This window comes from Lissotriton vulgaris, chromosome 1_1 (genome assembly GCF_964263255.1).
Source record: "Lissotriton vulgaris chromosome 1_1, aLisVul1.2, whole genome shotgun sequence".
Taxonomy (NCBI): domain Eukaryota; kingdom Metazoa; phylum Chordata; class Amphibia; order Caudata; family Salamandridae; genus Lissotriton; species Lissotriton vulgaris.
The window spans coordinates 211,494,515-211,519,173 of record NC_141685.1 but is presented as its reverse complement, the minus strand read 5'-3'; the positions used below and the strand labels follow the sequence as shown (position 1 = coordinate 211,519,173).

At 43.4% G+C, this 24,659-nt stretch overlaps 1 protein-coding gene across 1 annotated transcript in view; it reads right to left on the bottom strand.

Annotated features, from left to right (window-relative positions):
- The window catches only part of LOC147740901 (L-asparaginase-like), a 145,787-nt gene that overhangs the window by 72,226 nt on the left and 48,902 nt on the right, over positions 1-24,659 (bottom strand). The window contains exon 3 of the mRNA XM_086925042.1: positions 5,005-5,165. Within this exon, the coding sequence (XP_086781168.1) occupies positions 5,005-5,165 (161 nt within the window). The remainder of the gene's footprint in view (positions 1-5,004; positions 5,166-24,659) is intronic.

Sequence of the window (24,659 nt, the reverse complement as noted above, 5' to 3'; positions counted from 1 at the left end):
AGGAAGCGAATTTGGCTGGGGTTGTGTCCATGTTGCACAAAATGAGCTGCTACACAAGATTTAAGATTTTTGGTGCGTATGTTGCTACGGTGCTCCGTCAATCTTGTTTTGATTTTCCTTTCAGTTTTACCTACATATGGTAAGCCACACGGGCATTTCAGCATATATATGACGTTAGTTGAATCACAGGTGGCATTTACTTTGAGACGAATGGGCGTCCCTTGAGTAGGGTGTGATAGGCAATTTCCTGAAATGATACTGCTGCAATGGCCACAGTTGTGGCATGGTATAGTGCCTTTGTAGATAATTTGTTTTTGGGTTGAGGGTTGCTTCAGCATAGATGCGATATTTTTAGAGCGTTGGTGTGCAAAAATAGGCGGGTAGTCGAATATCTTATTGAAATCCGTTTCAAGTTGTAGCATTTGCCAGTGCCTGCGAATAGATTGTTTGATTTTTAAGGATTGCGTTGAATATTTCAAGACAAATACAGCACGAGTGTCTGATTCTGAGGATTGTTCTCTGGGTTTTAATAGGTCCTGTCTGGATTTATTCAAGACTCTGGTTTTGGCTGTTTCAATGATTTCCTCTGGGTAACCCCGTTGTCTGAACTTTGTGATGATGGTAGAGCTATTATAGTCGAAGTTTTCAGGGGTAGATGCAATTCTTTTCGCCCGCAAGAGTTGCGAGTATGGCAGGTGTCGTTTCAAGCTGGGTTGGTGGAAACTCTTATAATGCAAGTAGTTATTGTCAGCTGCAACGCCTTACCATTGAAATACTCCTTTCAAAACAATGACAAGATGCAGATGCGTATATCTCCGTGAATATAGCATCCAGACTCACGCTTTCCAAAGAAGACGATCCACTTCTCATGTGTGAAGAAAAACTCTCTCAGTCTTGCCCAAAGTAAACATGGCATGCGCAGTTTGCATCGAGACTCCAAGCGACGTAGAGGCAAATGACGTGAACAGCACTGGTTTGTCTTCCAAAACAAATATGGCGGCACGCACAGTGACGCAAAGCAGGGTGGTTCACGGCGCTTCTTTGCACCAAAGCACATCGGAGATCCAGTAGAGAGGACGACGCGTCACGACAAGAGCAGGTGAGTGCGTGCACAGTGGGCAGCTCGCGCTGGACTTTTAAATTAGAAAAAGAGCAGTTGAACTGATGATGGCAAAGGTGGCTCGATTTTCACTGAATTTTGCACAAATAAAAGGCAAAAGAAATGTACTTTAAAGCAAATGACCAACGCAAAAATTAAGCTTGGCCAAGCTAAGGTGATAAGTCAGAGAAAGTGTCAGAACGTCATCAAACCACCTCCTTAAATCCACTTATAAAACATGGGGCAAAGAGAAACTATAAATAATATAATTTTCAATAAAGTCACTGTAGCACACAAATCTATACTAGGTCAGAAACAACTTTTCCCCAAACAGCGTAGATGATGAAAGACAATGCCTATTTTCATGTAAAGGCATAACACAGGATGAGCCAGGAGCAAAAACGATTCTGGTTTAACCCATTAAGGGGCACATCTTTAACACAGCATAAAGAAGACTCTCCTTGTAAATAGGACAACAGGCAGAGTTGGCAAGTGGAATGCTTACCCTCATGTGAGGATAAAGCGTGAGTCTCAAAGTCAAAACAAACAGGCTTACCCAGAGTCAGGGCACAGCTCCAACTTAAAATTTGTAGAATCACAGTTACACAGGACGACTGCCAGACTGCTGTGGGCGACCGGTTGTAGGTCACTGGTGGGGTCATGCTGGCAGTTGGGGTAGCTTTTCTTGTTGCAGGAGGTCCTTTCATGGTTTGTAGTTTCCTTTCTTAATTTCAAACAGTATGAAGTACTTCCAGACTTGACAGGTGTAGGTTCTATATTAAGATTGTCGCCATGAATGTAATGATGAGAAGTCCACAAATGAAGTAGTATTAAGTGATGCTTTAATGCAAGATGTACAGAGAGACCCCACCAGGAGCATCCAGCATGGTGCTCAGCCCAGCCAACTGTAAACCCTCAGGCAGAACACCAACATTCTGAAAGGTGCATCACATGAACATTCCAATAGAGGTAGAGAAGGATAGCATAGAGAAATACCAAGATACTACATTATCCCTTGGTCAAGGCATTAAGGCCCTTCGCTCAAGTCCTAACCTAGAGCCACTGAACAAATCATACTTGCCGGAAAAAGCCCAACCCTACCTAGGCGAAGCCCTGACACCGCAAGTCAGAAGTAAAATACTTTTTAAGAGACTTACAATGTTACGTATCGCTGATTTTAATCCAGCATGGGCATGTAAGGGGAAAATAAAAAATGTAGGCTGTGCTCTATCCCGAAGGAATCCTGGCTCCACCTCCTGTGCTGTTGCCCCAAACTGAATAATGAACGTCAGCGCCTCCTTCGTCCGATCTGTACTGTCAATGGAGCAAAGACCTGCAGAGAAGCCTCATTCTTATGCTTTTCCAAATCAAAGACAATGAATTTAGCAGGATTGGGGAAATTCACGCACCTGATCAAGATTCTCTTAAAGGGCACACAGGAATGCAATCCTGCTCCTGCAACTGACACGCCAAATCAAGCAGAAGCAAGCAGGCTGGTCCCCGACAGGCAGAGAGGAGTGCCGCCCCTCTAATCAGAACTATCACGTCCTCGCATTTTTCACATTTTGTATCAATTTGTTTTGAATCAAAAATGAATTTCAAGCAACACTGGGGACTGCACAATACGCCTAAGGGTAAACGGCTGAGCATTAAGCCAGGATATGGATGAGCAGGAGAGGGTGCGAGGGCAGGAGGGAGGAGCTGCTTAGTTCAATTATTATTCATAATCTTGAAGGCGTTTAGGGGGTTGAGGAGCGCATCTTTTGGAGAAGTCCTTTGGGAAGTTGGAAGTTCTCATAGGAGGCTGAAACGCCACAAGTAGGTATTGCAGACACTGAAGTGTCAAATAAGGGATCAGGAGTTCTTTCAATGATGGAGTGATGGTCTTGCTCTAGTCCCATGGCCTCTAGATCACTTTAAATGTCACTGTTTGAGTTAATTAATCGAGCAGTTAATAATATTCAGGCATGGAAATTGTTACTAGATCAATGGTATTGGCCTTAAGTGTGTTGGTTCCTTGATATGCTGCATAATCTTGAAGGCGTTTAGGGGGTTGAGGAGCGCATCTTTTGGAGAAGTCCTTTGGGAAGTTGGAAGTTCTCATAGGAGGCTGAAACGCCACAAGTAGGTATTGCAGACACTGAAGTGTCAAATAAGGGATCAGGAGTTCTTTCAATGATGGAGTGATGGTCTTGCTCTAGTCCCATGGCCTCTAGATCACTTTAAATGTCACTGTTTGAGATCTGAAGATGTGGAAATGGCAGGTGAGGAATTTCGGGCTAATGAGGTTTTAAGATTTCAGGAGTATGCGTTGCGATGATGGCCTTGGGATGACTTCCCCTCGACTTAGTTTGCATTGTTTCATGTGGGTGCAAGAAGCTCCAAGATGTCTGTGCAACTGGAAGGCGAGTCTTGTTTCACTGATAAATAGTCCATGTGGTTGGTGTGAAGTGGCGGTCGCTGCTTTGGCATCGGTGTGGCAGACAGGTGGATTGAGGACTTACCAGCAGTATTTTTCTACTGGATCCTTCGGTGAGATGTGTATGAAGCTGATGGTTGGGTAATTAGGACTCCAGTGCAGCATACTTCCCTATTAGATCCAGGGTGTTTATTTGAGAAGATGTCGACTTTTTGTCAGGAAGAGCACACCGTCATGGAGTGACAGATTTGTCTACCTCTCCGTGGATGCAGTGCTTAATTTGTGCCGGTGTTTTCCGGTGCTCAGCACCGGCACTTTCATAGACACCAGTTAAGGCACACATTCATTTACAGGGAGATTAATTGCTTTGCCTAGAATCACAGGATGTTTAGCCGACGCAGAAAATAAAACCTGGTTCCCCAGCTCTGAAGGTGGCAGCTCTGGCCAATAGCCACATTCTCCCCCAATTTTCATGGATAGTAGTGATTCTGTTTTAGGTGGAGCTAACAGGAGAAATGGGCAGGAGCAAACTGCCTCCTGAAGAGAGCCTTGGCACTTATTTTATTACAAATTAACCACTGCATGGATGTGTACTGGGGAAATTGGGAGGCCCTAAAAGCTAGAGTTTAGTCTGAAAACACATAGCTGTGTGTGACCCTTTAGATCGGTGGAAGGGCAGAGTGCACATGCCACTTGTTATGATGCTAAGACCCCGGATGAGCGTGGAGTTTGTGTGCAACATCAGCCCGGGCCTCTCCCACATGGGTGGTGCAGTCTGTTACCCCCACGCCTCCTCCTGAAAGGTCCTCATGGTGTGCACTGAAAGCCTGTCACAGCCCTAGTGGTGCCTATTTAGTACAGCCTATCTGGGATCCGTTTACCTGTGTGCATTTTTCTCTATTACGTGCTCCTCGCAAGAGGATCCTCTGGGGCATAAATGCAAGGAATCACTTGTAGTGCTTAATTTGTGCCTGTGTTTTCCGTTGCTAAACACTAGCACACATTAATGAGAAACCGCCACATGGTGGCGCTGTGTGTGTATTTTAAAGCAACACTTAATTAGTGGCGTATTAAACTGTTTCATGTGTCTTAAAAAATAACACAACTTGAGCTTAAACATGCAGTTTAAAGTCACATGGGTTATGCCAGCTGCAGTGGATCAATGGGTCCTGGTACTTAATTTATTACAAATTAAGCACTAAAATGGCAATGTTTGAGGAGAGAAATGGAACTTGTGCACATTCAGGAGTGGAAGCCCACACCCTCCGTAAACTAGGGCCCACTGTCCAGGATATTCAGTATCATAGAAGGGGGTCATAGGAGTCTCTATATCCCAAGTCTGAGCTTCGGGGCAAGCAGCTGAGCCGCCCGGATAGCCGGGTGTCCTACATTAGGGGGAAGGGGCTGGATGCGGCATTAAAGGAGATTTAGTCAAAATGTTTCAAGACAAAGCTACATGTTAGCATTCACAGACCAAGAAACGTACCTGGCCTTGATGGCGTCGTGCAGCGGGGTGATTCCAAAGCGGTCATGTAGTGAGTGCTCCGCCCCCCAAGAAAGCAGGAACTTCATCATGTCCACATTCCCGGATGCTGCTGCGATGTGAAGGGGGGTCCGCCCAAAGTAATCACCACGATTGATGTCTGTCTGTAGGCGATGGAGAGAGCGTGATGGTCACACGTAGATCTTAAAAAGTCATCACACACTCACACACTCTCAAGCACACCCCAGGGAGGCTCTTCCTGCTCGGTGAAGTGTCTTCCTTTGTAACTCATCTGAAGATCTCAGTGTGGGAGGTGCAGGCACCCCTTTGCATTTTGCATGTCACTCTACATTAATGAGTGGAGTAGGACGCGCGATGGTCACGCATGGATCTTAAATAGTCATCACACACTCACACACCCTCAAGCACACCCCAGGGAGGCTCTTCCTGCTCGGTGAAGTGTCTTCCTTTGTAACTCATCTGAAGATCTCAGTGTGGGAGGTGCAGGCACCCCCTTTGCATTTTGCATGTCACTCTACATTAATGAGTGGAGTAGGAAGAGTGATGGTCACGCATGGATCTTAAATAGTCATCACACACTCATACACCCTCAAGCACACCCCAGGGAGGCTCTTCCTGCTCGGTGAAGTGTCTTCCTTTGTAACTCATCTGAAGATCTCAGTGTGGGAGGTGCAGGCACCCCCCCCCCTGCACTTGGCTTGTCACTCTCCTTTAAAGATTTGCTGTAGCATGCTCATTCTACACCATCATGTGTTGATAGGTGTGCCCTGTCTGACTTGCCATTCGACATTGCATCAAGAGACTTGTCAGGCTCTGGCTGCCCAGTGGTTCACTAGTGGTGACGTGGCATCCCCATGGCTTTGTGGTAATATTACACCCGGCCAGCTTTGTGTTGTGTCCACGCTTTGGGCCATTCGATTGTGCCAGTTCCATGTACTGGGTATCCTTCCCAGCCTAGCACATGACCTGATGATGCAGTATTTAGATTGAAACTGGTCATTATAAGTAATAATAATGTTACTCTTAATAACAAAAATCATAATAATAATGCTAAACGCCTTATACAGGATCTCGAAGCTCTTGACCTGCATCTCCTTAATTCCGACCCTACCCATAAGGCCGGTAACCTTTTGGACCCCATCATTTCCAACCTGACGAGCATCTCCTATCATTCTTCTACCCCTGTTCTCTGGTCAGATCATTTTCTTGTTAAATTCTCGATTAAAACATGTGCAGCTGAGACCCTCAGATCTGACCTTCCCCATAAAGCTAGCAGGAACTGGAAACGCCTAGATCTAGATAAATTAAACTCTCTCCTCGCCAACTCTACATCGTCAGTTTCCAATATAACCATCAAAGAGCTACCCGCCGTTAGATCTTGGCTAACTACAGCTCTGGACTCCTGCCTCCCTACCCAAAAAAACAAATCTCAAGTACATTACCCTCCGGCTCCCTGGTTTAATGACTCTTTACGCCTTGAAAAATCTAAATGCAAAAAATTGGAACGTCTTTGGCGCTCAAAGTATAACCCTGAGCATAAAGTTAAATACAGGTCCGCTCTGAAAATCTACCATGCGGCATGTGACACCGCCAGAGCTAACTTTGCCAACAACACCATACTTACGGCTCAAAACAGGCCCAAGGCCCTGTTTAAAATAGTTAAAGAGCTCTCAGGTGCTTCCTCTGTTCCTAAAGATCCCTGTCTTGACACCACCCAGTGTAATGCTCTAGCCAACTTCTTCTGTGAAAAGATTGAGAAAATCTACGCCATTTTTAATTCCACTCCTACCGCCTCTACTCACGTTGCTCAAGATCCCAATTACCCTCCCCTGGACGCATCCCCCTGTTCCTTGCCCTCCTCCACCCAACTGTGCTCTTGGGATCCCATCTCCCCCGCGCTTCTAAAAAAGTACCTCCAGGGCATCAAATCTGGTTCCCCCCTTGACCCTCTCCCCCCTCAAGTTATGTGCTCCCTCGACCCAGCCCATTCCACATTATTTTGGATCTCCTGAACGCATCCCTGGTAGAAGCAACTGTCCCTAACGAATGGAAGCACGCGATGGTGGTACCACTACTAAAAAAGGCCAACGCAGACCCCAACAATCCTTCCAACTTTCGCCCTATTTCGCTGCTCTCTTCCTTCTCCAAGATTTTGGAGAAGCATGTTAATTCTTTACTCAGTTCTTTTGTTGAATCCACCAATTTTCTTCATGGGTCTCAATCCGGTTTCAGGGCTGGCTTCTCCACAGAAACTACTCTTCTTGGCGTGTCAGAAACCATCAGACGCCAAGTGGATAATGGTGAGACGGTGGCACTCATCTTGCTTGATTTGAGTGCCGCTTTTGACACCGTCTCCCATTCCATCTTATTGTCCACCCTGGAGGCAGTTGGTGTCCGTGGCACCGCCCTGGCCTGGATTGCTAACTTTTTGTCTGACCGCACGTTTCAAGTTTTTTCCTCCACATCTGTATCATCTACTCTCCCCTCCTCTCACGGTGTTCCCCAGGGGTCTATCCTCAGTCCCCTTTTCTTTAACTTGTATGTTAGGCCTCTTGCGTTCCTGGCTGAACAGGCTGGCCTCACAATTTACTCCTATGCTGATGACACGCAAGTCATCTACTCACTGTCTACTAATAAAAACCTCCCCTCCTCCTCTCTCCAAATTGGGCTGAAGCATATATCGGACTGGATGCTGAAGCACAAACTTAAGCTCAACGGAGATAAAACAGAGCTGCTCCTGTTTGGCTCAGACACCTCTCTCTGGGGCCCACACCATTGGCCTCCGGAGATGGGCCCTCTACCCACTCCATCAGTGTCTGCTCGCAATCTCGGTGTGATCTTCGATAACCAACTTTCTTTCAAACAACACGCTGTGAAAGTTGCAGCCACCTGTACTACCATCATCAGGTGGCTGAGAAAGATCACCTGGATGCTGCCTGCGGACACCCTGAGGACCGTAGTCCAGGCTCTCGTCATCTCTCGCCTGGACTATGGGAACATTCTTCTCTTGGGTGCTGCCAAAGAGGTAATCAGGAAGTACCAGGTGGTACAGAACATGGCAGTCCGCCTGGTTTGTCATCTTCCTGCCAGATCCTCGGTCACTCACCACAGGCGGAACCTACACTGGTTGCGCATTGTAAGCAGAGTGCACTTCAAAGCACTCTGCTACATGCATAAAATCATGACTGGTAGAGCCCCTTGCTACCTCTCTGCTCTGGTTCAGCAATATATCCCCCCACGGACACTCAGGTCCTCTTCACAGAACAAATTTACCATTCCGCGCACCAACAGAGCCAAAATGGGAGGCCGTTCGTTTGCCCTGTTGGCCCCATCCTTGTGGAATTCCCTTCCTCAATCCTTGCGCACAGAATCGTGCTTTTTGAAATTCCGTAAGGGAATAAAAACCTGGCTCTTCAACAACTAGTGTCCCTTCCTCCTCTTCACCGCTCAGTTTGCCCTAGCGCCGGGAAACCTCCGGGTAGCTGTGCGCTCAATAAATGTAATAATAAATAAATAAAAATAATATTTAAAGCAGATCGCACACCACAAATAGAATCTACTTGTTATAAATACTCAACTCAGTGCTGCTAATCGTTTTGCTCTTGAATGGATTTGGAGGATGAATGAATGAATGATCGGATTTATAAAGCACACAGCTAATCAAGAGAGTGTCCCAACCAACAGTCATGCCAACATGAACAGGAAAGGTTTTCAAGAATAAAAAGTAATTTTGAAGAACTCGGAAACGTACGGGGAGGTTGGTTGATGCTCCGGAAGCTAAAACCGAACAGGAGGAGCCGCCACTCCTCGAGTGACCACGTGGAGGAACCACAGTCAGAAGAGCTTGGGAGGAACGCGGATCTCTCTCTGGTTTAGAAGGTCTGCGCCTCCCCAAGAGGCCAGACTTGTAGAAAGCCTGGTGCACCAGCACCAAGGATTGGAACAGAATCCTCTTTTTAATAGGAAGAACATGAAGCTAGGGCAGGTGAGTAGACATAGAAGTATGGCTGAGTAGAGTCAGTAAAATCCTTTCTTCAACATTTTGGATCACTTGTGAGCACCTAATTAAAAAATCCAGGAGGCCCAAGAAAAATCATTTTGCATAATCCAGCCTAGAAGAGATTAGAGCATGCATCACCCTACGTTTGGCCTCAAATGGCAGAAACGTAAGAAATTTCTTAAGTGACTTCAGGGTAGACAAACATGTTCCTGCCACCGACTCAATTTGAGGTTTAAAGAAGGAGATGGTGCATCAATTTTACTATCAAATTCGGCACCTCCAGGATGGGAGAGGGAGGGGGGAGAGTCTCTTAGGCCAACCATTATTCCACCAGTCAAAAGAGTCACAGCCGAACAAAGATATTTCGGTTTTAGCTGACTTACACTGTAATCATTGGCCTACATCCAATTAAAAACTTCTCCCATACAAGCTTTAAAAATCGCCAAGGCGGCCATTTGCCCATTCTCACGTATAAGGAGAAGCTGAGTATCATCATCGTAAGATATTATCTTCTCACTGTCTGACTCAACTAAAGAAGACGAAGAGACATATATATTTATTAGAACACTGCAATTTTGGAGGTCCATGAAAAACAATGGAGTGCTCCGGGCTTCTAATGGCCAGTAGAAGCCCGGAGCTCTAACATACCAATGTTTGACTTTGCTCACAGCTGCGGAAGTGAACAAAAGGCCTCCTGGAGCCCCAGGGGATTTAAACCCCCTTGGGCTCCGACTGGCATTTGTTTTTACTAATTAGACCATTCTGTCCCCTGGGGCGGAATGTTCTAAAAGCCTTAGAGCTTTCGGCTCAGGCTTTTAACACTGGAGCGGGCCTTTATTGACTGGTAGAGCCAGCTGTGGCGCACTCTAAGGCTATATTGAACAATGTTGGACTCTAGGATGAGCCCTGCGCCATTCCCAAACTTAGGGATTTGATACAGGAAAAATAAGGGGTCATCCAAATGGCTTGTCCGCGATTATCAAGAAAAGATTGAATCCAGTCCAAAACCAGGCTGCTAACTCCAATATCACTAAGATCTTGTAGAAGAGTGGGTAGAGAGACCATATCAAAGGCCGCTGATAGATCTTATGAAATATTATCAAATACGGTTCCATGCCGAGAGCAAAAGCCCAACTGGGAAGGATGCAGGAGCCCTTTCTTCTCCAGATACTCAGACAGTGGCTGTTCACGATATTTTCAAGCATTTTGGCTGCACTCATTAGTAAAGACATGGATCTGAAGCTGGACAGTAAGGACACATCTGCCGAGAGATTTGTTAGGAGAGGAATTACTTTAGCCAGCTTCCAAGCATGTGGAACTTGTGCTGTTTGCTAATAGATGTTAAAAAGCTAATTATAAACAGGATTAATAATCTCTGCAGCCTATGCCTGTGCAGTAGAAAGACACGGGTCAGATGGGGAACCTGATTTACAGCTCAGAATAGCCTTATTGGACTACCCCAGTGCAATAGGCCTAAATTGTTCCAGGGAACAGGCAGGGGCAGAGGACAACAATCTGCAACAATGTCAGTTGTAGAAGAACCTGGCAATGCAGGTAGTTTTTGTTGAATTCAATAACTTTACTTTAATGAAAAAACATCAAATTTCGGGCACAAATCCAGGAATGAATTAATAGGCAGCTGACTGCATGAGATTGAAGGAAAATATTTACAATTTTGAAAATCTCTTACGGCTTGTTGGCAGCCGCATCGATTGTATCCCCAAAAAAGGAACTTAAGGCAGCCTTAATTGCTCACTGGTATTTCTTCAAATCCAATTTGTAATTTGCCTTGTCAGCTGGAAGAGATTGTTTCCAGTATTTTGCATTGCTTTAGCTCTTTGGCTAATTGAAACATGAACTATAGGTCCTAGCAAGTTGGTTTCTGCGGGTGCCTAGGTGTGAGCGGGAAATCCGTTACGCTCGCGGATTTTGCGGATTTTTGGGAAATCCGCAATCCGCGAATTTTGTGGATTTCCCGCAAAATCCGCAAAAAAAAATCCGCGAACGTAACGGGTTCAAAAGTTGAACCCCCACTCATGCAACTATTTTACAATGGCGCCAGCAAGCTGCCAGCGCCGTTGTAAAATAGTTACAAAGTTAGCTTGCACAGGAACCACTAGATAAAACGAAGCAGGTGCTGTTTTATTTTATCTAAGTGCTTCCTGTGCAAGCTAACTTTGTAACTATTTTACAACGGCGCTGGCAGCTTGCTGGCGCCATTGTAAAATAGTTGCATGGCTGGGCACAGGTCTGCAGCTCACTCAAGGGACCCCTGCGCCCTTCGGGGCGATTGCATAGTAACACACACATGGTCGCTCGAACTAGTTGATGCTCAAATTCAGTGACTCATTCATTAGCCCAAAAACAATCGTGAGCGTCGTCGAGGCTGGACAGGTGTGCCTTCTTCCCAAATCTACCGTGGAAAATCAGCTGTGATGCTGGATAGGCTTTGCATCCTTGACTTTCACGAGTGCAATACCCGTGCTGTTCCTGTGACCAGGAGCTTCTTTCTCTTCATCTGCTGAACTGATCTTTCTCTGACCTTTTATTTACACAAGAGGCACATACCCTACTGGGCACATTGTGTTCGCACGGGTTTCTGCAAGTTCGCACGCGTTTTGTACAATTTCGCAATTTGCGAAATTGTACAAAACCCTCGCGAACTTGCAGAAACCCGTGCGAACATAAAAAAAAAAAATCCGCAAATTCGCGGGAATTCGCGGATTTTGTGGATTGCGAGTTCGCAAATCCGCAGAATTCGCGAACGCGAGATTCGCAAAATTCGCCCATACTTACGGGTGACTGCTTCTAGTGGGGCGAGTTTCTCTACGGCTGATGCATCCAGGGATTCCCAGCCCGAGCACTGAGTGGCAGGAGTGCATTGCCAGGAAGTAGAATCAGTGGCCTTCAGGAATCTGGGGAGGTGCACAGCCCTAAGATGGTTGAGCTCTGGCGATCAACTGTGCAACAGACAGTGCACAGCAGATCATTTCTGAGCCCATTAACCCCTTCCATGCTGGTGACGGAACCGCTCCGTCACCAGCCTCAGTCGCGCTGTGCTGGTGACGGAGCAGTTCCGTCACGGCCCGCTCGGCGCGCCTACGCGGCGCGTTCTATTCAGCGGGCGGGGCCATGACGGAACCGCTCCGTCACAAACACAGCGATTCTGTCACAAGCATGGGAGCCCCCTTCACCCCCAGTGCTGCGGCAGAATTGCTGCCGCAGCAAAGGTGTTAAGTATCCTCCGATCCTCTTGGTGTTGGCCGTAAGGGCATAACCATATGCTCATAAGGCGTTGCTCAACAGGTGAGGTGGCATACATGGCTACACTAGTACACCCCATCCTTGATATGAAGCTAGCCAGTCTCAATCCCCAGCTGCACAGTTTGGTCAAACCCAAATGTACTAACCATGTCCAGGCTTATCACAAGGAGGCAGGGATCTGGCAAAGGTCTCTGGTGATCACAGTCAGTGGATAAAGTCAGGATTCAAAGAATAAATTGTTTCTTCTTCATCTGTCCATGAAAATGTGATTATCCACTCTCAAGTCTCCAAAGAGAGGAACCGACGAGGAGCAGGCCCAATGATGAAGCATGACATCCTTCGGGGTGTGTGAGGGCACTTTTTCTCAGAACTGAACACTCATACTTGCACTTAGGAACTGCATAATAATCAGATATACTTTATCCACTCTCAAGCCCAGGAAGCGAACAAGATGTAAAGACCGCATGACTGAAGTAGTTGCAGCTGGTTTGATAATTAATTTGGAAATAAACAAGAAAAGAAGGGAGTCTTGAGAACATGCACAATGACAAGGAAGGTGTTCCACCTACAGGATAAGAACGTCGCACGAGGCATTGTTCCTCATCAAAATTTACTCTGGAGATATATTAAACGCCCCAAACCAATTTACTGGCCTTGGTCCCCTATTTCCGAATAGCCTCTGTTATGCAATCAATGAGAGGGACTCTCCTCCCCTGAAGTTGGGTTTGAAGAGTCACCATCAAATATCCTCTTGTGAAGATGACACTGCGCTACAGTCAGGTTCTTTGGTCCTTTCGCGTGCAGCCACAGGACATGCACTATATGCTTCAGCAAATAAACGTTTTACTGTTTAGAACAAAACTCAAGTCATAAAATGGGGATCTGCCAAGAACTGAGGAGCGCTACAGGTTTGGAATAGGCAAAACACTACACCTACCCTGGCCTACCTTGAATGACACACTGCTGTGGAATGATAGCATGCAAAAAGATCCTTTGTGGAAGGAAGGTTCTTCTCATGGAAGGTCCTCCCTGCCTTTAAATATATCTGAGAACGACACCCTGCGATGCTTGAGAAGACCAATATAGACGTTTAGGTCATAGGGAACTTCTGAATCTTGTCACAGTGCTTGCATACCAGGGCTGGGTCCCTTTAGCGCTATCTGAGTACTGGTTGATAACAAGCACAAAAGAAGGGGGTGAGGTATGCGGCTTCTCCAACCTTGGTTCTTCTAAATGTGTGACGGGCTGGAGCCTCCTTCTGTTCAGTTTAATTAAGCCGTTACCTCAGTTGGTGGGTCAATGTCTCTGGACTGTTAGGCCAAGAAAGCGACTTTAAAATAAAGTCTAACATATAGAGGTAGCTAGTGACAACCCCTCAAGGTAAGGGTTATGTAGCATTTGGTGCCTCAGACTATCCTTGCTTGCCCAAAGCTTGCTGATGCAGTAAAGTCTGACATTCTATCAATTTTAGGACTATAATGTCCTTGGGCAACTGATTACGCACTTTAGAAGTACTTTCAATCATTCATTCACCCACAACTTAATGACAGCATATTCCCTAATTGAAATTGCAACTTGATTGTGGGGTTGTGACTTGACAACTCTATGGCACAATGATGCTGCTGTACACTATAACACAATCCACAGCTGGGACATCTCCAATTCACTTGGCCTGAAAACTTCCACAAACATTTTGGATGATTATTAGTCCATTCTCGGGAAACTGATGGGGCCGTCAGAGGCAAAAATCCTTTATACAACTCAGGGATGGCCATAGAGACCAAAGATGTCCTACAATGATGTACTCTGTCACCAGTACATTTATTGACATAGGTGCCGATTCATAAAACAAAACCCTAAACGTACTACTTTTGGTATTCACAGAAGGCATTTAGTAGTAGTAAAGTTAGGTTTTCGTCTTAAATTGGGATTTTGTCTTAAATTAGGATTTTGTTTTAAATTAGGATTTTCTCTTAAGTTAGGATTTTGTCTTACTTAAACTTAAGTTAAACTTAAGTTAAACTTAAGTTTGTCTTACGTTTGGGTCTTAAAACAAAATCCTAACTTAAGACAAAATCCTGATTTAAGACAAAATCCTAACTTTGCTACTACTAAATGCCTTCTGTAAATAACAAAAGTAGTAAATTTAGGATTTTGTCTCTGATTAGTTCTGTGAATCGGGTCCATGGTACCTCTTAGGTGGCTATGGTCATTCTAAAAAAGTGAGATTATTCTTTTATTAACGTGATGATACCACAATATTTCCCACTTGAGCCAATGATATGAATTGTTGCAACAGCTCTTACAGCACACAATACTGGTGCAGTAGTGTTGAAGGTGGGGGGGTGCACGTTGACATGGTCACTGGGTTAGGAGTGGCAGGGATGGGTATATATATATATATATATATATATATATATATTACCTACTGGCGGTCGCCAGTAGGTAGTTATAGTTAGGATTTTTTTCAATGTTAAATCTCAAAATTCTATTTGGAATAACTTTTGCGCCGGTTGACGAATCTGCCTGAAAATTTCCTGAAAATGGCCTCGCGGCGTTCCGGTCCTTCCCTGAAAGTTTGGGGGGGATTTGTCAAGCGGGGGCCGAGATAAAAGGGGGGTCCCAAAACGCGTTTTCCCCATGTTAATTTCCATAGGGCGGTCGATTTCACTTTTAGCCCGAACGGCTGAATGGATTTCCACCAAACTTGGCAAAATTGTAGGGACTGGTAGCCCGATGTGCCTTTGCTATGTCTCAAGATATGTGCTCCAGTGGATTTTGAGTAATTTAGGTTCAAAAAAATATATATATCTATAGCAGCGCACCGGTGCGCGCACCGGGGAGCGCTCCAGGCGCGCCACGCGAGGTGCGCATGGAAAGCTGATTGGCTCTCGGGTGTCTGTAAACATTCGAAACAGTCCAGAGCGGTCGCCATCTTGTGTCTCGGTAAAATCGAGACATAAGAGGTGGCTAAAACAAAGTGGGAACTGACCATAAGGCGTCAGGGATAGACCCCTTTGACCCCCTAGGTTTGATGTGGGGGCTATAAAAGGGCCCCGCGGGGCATTTAAAATATTTTTTTTTTTTCGTTTTGCGCAGGGGAAGCGCACGGTGCGCGCACCGGGGAGCGGCCCTGGGAGCGCACTATGATGAAAAAAGGTGACAGAGTGTTTAAAAAATGAAGTTTTGATTTAGAAATTGGAGGTAGTTCTAAAAAGAACTTTTTTTTTTCTTCTTTTTGTTGTTTTATATTTTTTGTGTGTTTTTTGAACTTTTTGTACTTTTTTTGGCTTTTCAAAACAGTTTTATATATTTTTTTGTATTTTTTTGGGGGAGAAACAAAAAAAGGGAATTGAAACTGGCTCAACTGGAGCAAAAAAACAAAAAACCCAAAAAATTACTTCTTTTTGGGGCACTTGTGATTATCACCTGCAAGGACGATGAGTTTCACACTTTGTTCCCCATAGGAGATAAGTTTGCCACAAGCTTTGCAAGTAATTTTAAAATCAGCAAACCTCGGCTGAATGCAAGGCATCACTTCAGATGTTTCTGGTTGCGAGGAAGTGGGTTGGTTTCTTTGGGAGGGGGTCCTTGATGAATGGGGGAGGTTACTGGCCAGTTCCCGGAACTCTGCACGAGAGTAGTTGTTTGGATGCTTTCTTGTCATGTGCCGAATCATGGTATAGTTACCAAAAGAATATTTCTTATTTGGGTTGCCCCGTGAAAGTTCATCATTGCAGATGAGGCAAGTGACTTTTGGCGCATTCACCTTTTTTTCCCCCTCTGGAATTGAAAAAAACTCCCAAATGAAGTGTGGTTTGGGTTTATAAGGTGTGTTTTCTTCAGGCAGCCATCTTCTTCTCCCCTCCTCCTGTTCCTCTTCCTCTTCCTCCTCCTGTTCTTGACCACCAACATAATTTGGAGCTGGTCCTCTTGGTGGTTGTGGTGGTGGTGGTGGGGCAGATGCACCAGCTGATGCTACTAATGAAGCCATTTTATAGTACAAAATATTACTCAAAGAGCAAAAAAGTAGACAGAGCAACAAACAGGTCTTCCTCAGTCAAAGGACAAAGTCAGAATAAGGAAAAAAGGTGGGGTCTTTCATCATTTAGAAAAAAAAACTGTCCTGAACCAATGAGAAGTGTTATTTTCAGGTCACAAGACCAGGGGCTTCATCATTATGAAACCAAAACTGTTATGAACCAATGAAAAGTGTTATTTTCTGCTCACATGACCCGACGCGCTTACGCTACGCGCCCGGGGCGCGCCCGGGGGCGCGCCCCGGGTCGCGCAGCGTAAGCGCGTCGGAAGTTTACGTTGTGCGATCGTATTCGCTCGAGTACTTCCGGGTGCGCTTACGCCGTGCGTATCACGCGGTCGCGGCTACGCGATACGTCACGATTATGTTTTCGTTTGCGATATTGGCGCTTACGGGACGCTCCCCGGAGCGCGCCCCGGGGCGCTTTGTAAAAATACGCTTTTCGGGGCGCTCCCCGGGGCGCGCTCCGGGAGCGCTCCCCAAAATAATTTTTTAAAAAAAAATTGGGAAAATTGTAGGGACAGGTAGCTCTATTCTGAAGTGGTTTGTAAAAAACATTAACTTTAGAAAAATATGTATTGTGCTACATTGGGCTTAATATATGTTAGAGCCAAAATGTAGCCCAAATGTAGCCCAAAGTAGCCCAATGTAGCCCAAAGATGGCCACCAGAGATCAAAAATTGAAAATGTAGCCCAAAATTCAACTAGATGTAGCCCAACTGTAGCCCAATGAGAAAATGTACCAGAGTGTTAAAAAGAACAACTAGAGTGCTAACAGTCTTATTTATAAAGTGAAACTTATAGTTAGGAATTAGCATTAAAAAAACCTTTGAAATTCACTGAAAAAACCATAGGTTTCACACCAGTTATAGTTAGGAATTAGCATTTAAAAAACCTATGAAATTCACTGAAAAAACCATAGGTTTCACACCAGTTATAGTTAGCTGGAAATTTTACTGATATAAAACCATTGAAATTCCCACGTTATAGTTAGTCGGACTCACTATAACTTGCGCGTGCAATGCACTGCTGATGACATCACATATTACATCACTCATGACATGGTCAGTGACATCACTCATGACATCACTGATGACACCATCCTTGTGACACAGTCACAGACCTCCTCTCAGTGTAAAGTAACCCTTGAGACACATATTCAAAAATAGAAACTGAAATTTTTAAAAAATGGACATACCTATATCAGTTACAACAAGCAATTCTGTACTTCCACTATCTATATACACATCCACTCATTCACCAACAGTTCTATATAGTCACTCATACATATACTCACTCATCATATGAAGAGATACACCTATACATCCTGTTACACACCGACATTCATCCAAAAGTTACTCACACACATATTCACACGTGCAAATAAACTATTGAACAACCATTTATTTGAATATAGAGTTATACACACACTTCCACCTTACTTTTATTGAAAATTACACATATTTATTCTCTTAAACAATCACTTATAGAAACACATACTTATTTAAACAGGAAATCTTACAATCTCTTACTCTCACATATACTCACTTATATACATCAATATTCATATATACTAGATTAAAACATATGTAGTTACTGATAAAGAAACTAGTGAGACAGTCATTCACTCACTAACAAACACATATAGACACTCATCCACCCATACAGTCCTGTACATATGCTGTCTTCAAAACACATACAAACAAAGAGTCAGTCACTCATGCATCTATGTGCTAAGTAATACCCCCACCAAACCATATAGACACTCATAGTGATACTAATAAAAATATCAAATAACCCATATACATACGCATGTAGCTACTTATCAACACATGTAGTCACTTATACACAAAGTGAAACACTAATATATGTATTTAAATATTTAAACATAACTCACTAATATTTATTTTTCAGAAAGACACATATTCACTGGATGGTGTCATCAGTGATGTCATGAGTGATGTCACTGACCATGTCATGAGTGATGTAATATGTGATGTCATCAGCAGTGCATTGCACGCGCAAGTTATAGTGAGTCCGACTAACTATAACGTGGGAATTTCAATGGTTTTATATCAGTAAAATTTCCAGCTAACTATAACTGGTGTGAAACCTATGGTTTTTTCAGTGAATATATATATATATATATATATATATATATATATATATCGACTGAAAATATCTCTAAATACATTGATTTCTTTCTGAAAGAATGGGTATTAATACTTCCGTCCTATGTGAGGGACACAACAGACTTCATCTGTAAGCTAAATAATCTTGAATGGAATGACAATTACTTCTTGATGACATTGGATGTCACTTCCTTATATACATCCATAAAGCACCGTGACAGTATAAAAGCAGCTGAATACTATTTGTCCAAACGTCCAGATAACTGTTCTAGCCATAATCGTATGATTTTAGACATGTTAAAACTTTGTTTAGAACAGAACTATTTCATTTTTAATGGACAGATTTACCAACAACTGAGAGGGGTCGCCATGGGGGCCTGCTTCTCCCCCAGCTTTGCATGCTTGCATATGGGGCTGTGGGAGGAGCGGGTCCTCATAGGCTTGCATGGTGACACTATGAGAAAAAATGTCGTAATGTATTTAAGATATATTGATGACCTCTATCTATTCTGGAAGGGCTCAAAATCTAGTGCAGAGGAATTTGTTAAACTGTTAAATATGAACTCTTTGAATTTACAGTTTACTTCTCATATAGATGATGTCACTGTTAACTTTTTGGACGTTGAGGTATTCATCAAGAACCAAAAACTTGAGACTAGACTACACAGAAAAACAACTGCAGGCAATACGTACTCCATGCCGAGAGCCAGCATCCGCGCCATCTAATTAACAGCATCCCCTATGGGGAGATGCTGAGACTGAGAAGAATTTGCAGCACGGATGTTGATTGTGAAATGGCCCAACAGGAAAGCAAAAAACGCTTCATGGAAAGGGGGTACAAAGAGAGTGTCCTTGACAAAGCAATGATGAAAACAAGAGCCAAAACAAGAGAGGAGGCTCTAATACCTAAGATCAAGGAACCTATAACCAATCCTGACAGTTTGCATGTTAATTCTAGAGTCATAGTCCCTTTTTGTCAACAGCATTCAGAGATTAAAAAGATCTTCCTGAAAAATTGGAACCTGGTAAAGGGGGACCCAATAATTGGGGGCGATGTCTCGATAAGACCTGAGATCACCTTCCACAAATCTCCATCGATGGAGAATGCCTTGGTCAATAATAATCTAGAGACGACCATATCAGGGACATGGGAGGCCTTAAGCAAGGGTTTCAGAAAATGTGCTTTTTGCAAAGCTTGTAAATATGGAGTGAACAAAACTCATTATGTAAGCCCGTTCAGGGAGTGTCCCATACCCATCACTAAAAGACTGACGTGTAAAATGGAGTTTGTTGTTTATGTTTTACAGTGCCCGTGCGGCCTTAACTACGTGGGTAGCACGCGGCCCTTGGCACACAAACGCATTCTCCAACATATCAGAGCTATAGCTAGCAGAGACCAATCTTACCCGGTGGCGCGCCACTTTGAAGCAATGCACAATAGTGACCCTAGTGGTCTTCAGTACTACTTAGTGGACACAATTTTGCATTTAAAAAGGGGAGGAGATAGGGAAGTAAAGTTACGTCTTCTGGAAACAAGGTATATCCTAGAAATGAATAGCAAAAGTCCGGCTGGACTTAATGACCGGGAGGATTTATATTCCTGTTTAAAAGAACTATGAGACCCTGTCAGCATGATATGTTGGATATGACTTCCTTAGATCTATCAATCTTTCTGTGATTACAAATAATTAGCTCTGTTCATTCCGTTTCATTTCATTTTAGATTATGCAATGTTTCCCTTTCCTTTTGTTGGGTTTTGGAAGTTGCTCTTGGTGATGTCCTGGTTAGGGATGTTAAATATACCCCGGCTGATGCATCAGATTTATCTTGCTACAGCGATTGAATAACCACAGAGTTCGTCTAAATATTCTGGTATCCATGACTTCCATCTTTTCTGTGAAAGGACTTCTTTTTAAAATGAAACAATTTTCTTTGTTTAAACTAATTATGTAGCACGAGCACTTTATATTATTTTTTGCATTATATATATTTCACAGCTGCTTTTGAGGGTCTTTGTTCTTAAGAATATCATATAGACAATATGGGCATATCTTTAAAATGTAGCTAAACTATTCTTGCACACTTATCCAGGAAGCATTATACTAATCATTTGATTACTACATTTAGGCCAAACATGACTGTACGAATAGTCAATCAATTCCCAATAGGTATGTACACATGACTAATTTTAATGTGTATATATGTATGTATATAAAGGTATGGCGTGTATATAGAGAGATATATTTATATATGTGTGTGTTTTGCATTACACGCGCAAGTTATAGTGAGTCCAACTAACTATAACGTGGAATTTCAATGGTTTTATGTCAGTAAAATTTCCAGCTAACTATAACTGGAGTGAAACCTATGGTTTTTTCAGTGAATTTAATAGGTTTTTTTAAATGCTAATTCCTAACTATAACTGGTGTGAAACCTATGTTTTTTTCAGTGAATTTCATAGGTTTTTTAAATGCTAATTCCTAACTATAACAGATGTGAAAGCTATGATTTTTTCAGTGAATTTCATAGGTTTTTTAAATGCTAATTCCTATCTATATATAAGGCCCCAAACCTATGATTTTTATTTGAATTTTAAAATTTTGTTAATAGCAAATGTCTATAGCTATAAAATGTAATATTTTTGAAAAATAATGAATCCTATATTTTATTCGTATTTAAAACAATTTTTTTAATGTATATATATATATTTTTTTACCCTGGAGCGCTCCCGGGGCGCGCCCCGGTGAGCTCCCCCGGAAAGCGTAGTCTTTTGAAGCGCCCCAGGGCGCGCTCCGGAGAGCATCCCGTTAGCGCTATTGCCGCGAACGAAAACATCATTGTGACGTATCGCGTAGCCGCGTCCATGTGATACGCACGGCGTAAGAGCACCCGGAAGCACTTGAGCGAATACGATTGCGCAACTTAAACATGTAAGGCGCTTACGCGACGCACCCGGGGGCGCGCCGCGTAAGCGCGTCGGTCATGTGACCTGAAAATAACACTTTTTATTGGTGCAGAACAGTTTTGGTTTCATAATGATGAAATCCCTGGTCTTGTGACCTGAAAATAATACTTCTCATTGGTTCAGGCCTTTTTTTTTTTCCAAATGATGAAAGACCCCGCCTTTTTTCCTTATTCTGACTTTGTCCTTTGACTTAGGAAGACCTGTTTTGCAATCTTTGAGGTATATTTTGTACTTTGAAATGGCTTCAATAGCAGCAGTAGCTGGAGCATCTGCACCACCACCACCACCACAACCACCAAGAGGACCACCACAAGATTACATTGGTGGTCAACAAGAGGATGAGGAGGAGGAGGAGGAGGAGGAGGGGAGGAGAGTAAGGCTGCAAGAACACAATACCTCATACCAGCCAAAACCACACATTGTATGGGAGTTTTTTCGATCCCAGAGGGCAAGAAAAAAGTAAATGCGGCCAAGGTGACTTGCCTAATCTGTGGCGTGGAACTTTCCAGGGGAAACCCTAATAAGAAATACTCTTTTGGAAACAACACCATGATTCGCCACATGCAGCGCAGGCATCCAATCAACTATTCTGCTGCAGAGATGAGGGAACTGGCCAGTAATGTTCCCCAATCTTCAAGCTCCACCTCCCAAAGAAATTCACCGACTCCAACGGGACCAGAGGCAAGGGAGACGATCCCTGAGCCACGGTTTGGGGATTTCCGTATAACATGTATACATTGTGGTAAGACCATCTCCTATGGTGAACTGAGCATAAAGCTCATCGTCCTTGCTGGGAACAACCACAAATGCCCTAAAAAACCCTAATTTTTTCTAAAAAAAAAATTCTGCTCCAGTTGAGCCATTTTCAATTCCCTGATTTTTCGTTTATCCCCATAAAAAAACAAAAAAAAATATATAAAATAGTTCATAAAAGCCAAAAAAAGTACAAAATGTTCCAAAAACACAAAAAAATATAAAACAACAAAAAGAAGAAAAAAAACAGTTCTTTTTAGAACTACCTCCAATTTATAAAAAAAGGCTACGTTTTTTAATAACTCTGTCATTCTTCTTTCCCTATGGACCGCTCCCTGGTCCGCTCCCCGGTGCATGTACCGGGCGCTCCCCCCGCGCAAATCAAAAAAACAACAAATATATTTTGCACCGCGGGGCCCTTTTATAGCCCCCACATCAAACCTAGGGGGTCAGGGAGGTCTACCCTGCCCCCTTATGGTCATTTCCCCCTTTTTTCCACCTCTTGTGTCTCTATCCTACCGAGACACAAGATGGTGGCCGGTCCGGACTGTTTCGAATGTTTACAGACACCCGAGAGCCAATCAGCTTTCCGTGCGTACCTCGCGTGTCGCGCCCTCTGCGCTCCCCGGTGCGCGTACCGGGGCGGGGCCATAGATATATATATATTTTTGAACCTAAATTACTCAAAATCCACTGGAGCACATATCTTGAGACATAGCAAAGGCACATCGGGCTACCAGTCCCTACAATTTTGCCAAGTTTGGTGGAAATCCATTCAGCCGTTCGGGCTAAAAGTGAGTTTGACCGCCCAATGGAAATTAACATGGAGAAAACACGTTTTGGGACCCCCCTTTTATCTCGGCCCTCGCTTGACGAATCACCCCCAAACTTTCAAGGAAGGACCGGAGCTCCGCGAGGCAACTTTGAGGAAATTTTCAGGCAGATTCGTCAACCGGCGCAACAGTTATTCCAAATAGAATTTTGAGATTTTACATTGAAAAAAATCCTAACTATAACTACCTACTGGTGACAGCCAGTAGGTAATATGGAGGAGTTTTCGTGTATATATATATATATATATATATATATATATATATATATATATCAACTCCACAACTTCCCAGTGCCTTGGTGCACTTAAACAGGAACACGGACACGATAATAAGCCAAAATCAGGTTTTCAATTCTTGATTCATTCAAAAATACGTGGAACAGTGCATGCCTCAAGGCGCGTTTCGGACACGAGGCTGTGTCCTTGCTCACTTGACAATCGAGGAGGCTAAACAGTGCATTATAAAACCCCCAGTGACGCCAAAAAACACAGCAGCAGTATGGTAATAGAAAGCGGACATGAACTTTCAAAATGCAATAAATGTTGTCAGACATCGCCATCTTGTCATGTCTATCTGCCAAATAGCATGTACTTGCACCGCTTGTTAATACATCGAACCTTACACCTTTAAAGCCTAAACAATGTTAGGAATTAACCCCCTTCATATTAGTTATATCATATGCCCAAGAAGAAAAAATTCATATTCGATTCGAAAACATAATCAAAATCAAAAAAGGAACCTTAATAAATATGCTCAATACATTTGATTAAAACTCCAAATTTGTTGTGGGTAAAAATACAATTGCCTGAAATTCATATATTTACACATATACATATTTAAGACTTTATTGTTTGATTAAAAAAACCATTACAATTTAAAAACACGTTTGATTCACTCCTATTACTTCTAGTCTGGGAGCTGCGGCTCCAGATATCAAGGGATTGTGGCACCATAAATCCCTAGCAACTGAGAACAAGTGTTCATTTGGAACTCATGTCTAAATACAATATGATTCCACAGTGCTTTGTGCAGACAATTTATATAAAATAATGTATTACATGAACAGACATGCATTCTGTAAGAACAATCTTTTTAGAAGCTCGAATAATATTCTGACTACCAGATTCCCATAATTTATTTATCTCGGCACATTACCCAAAATTCACAAAAACGTAACCAATCCCCCTGGTAGACCAATTCTTTCTGGATGTGACTCGCTTCTGGGGCCGCTTTGCAACTCCATCAACATTGTCAATAAACACTATGTCTCACTACTAGACACATATGTGTGTGACAGCACGTTTATGATCAATCTCATTGGAGGCCTGGGCTTTGATCCCACACAAGAAATGTTGGTGACTCTAGATATGTAGTCAGTATATAGGACTATCCCTCAGCAAGAGAGCGTCCAGGTTATCAGAGCTATTCTTGACAGCTGCCCAGCCCAAGTTTATGTCCAGACAGAGTTTATAGTGGACCTCCTAGAGATAGCGCTGACTACTAACTATTTTACGTTCAAACAAGATTATTGCCAGTGGTGCTCAGGGACATCCATGGGAGCAATTTTTGCACCACATCTGGTGAATCCGAATGTGGGCAATTTTGATAAAGGTTGTTGCCACTACTGACCACAACCCTTTCTTTAATAACA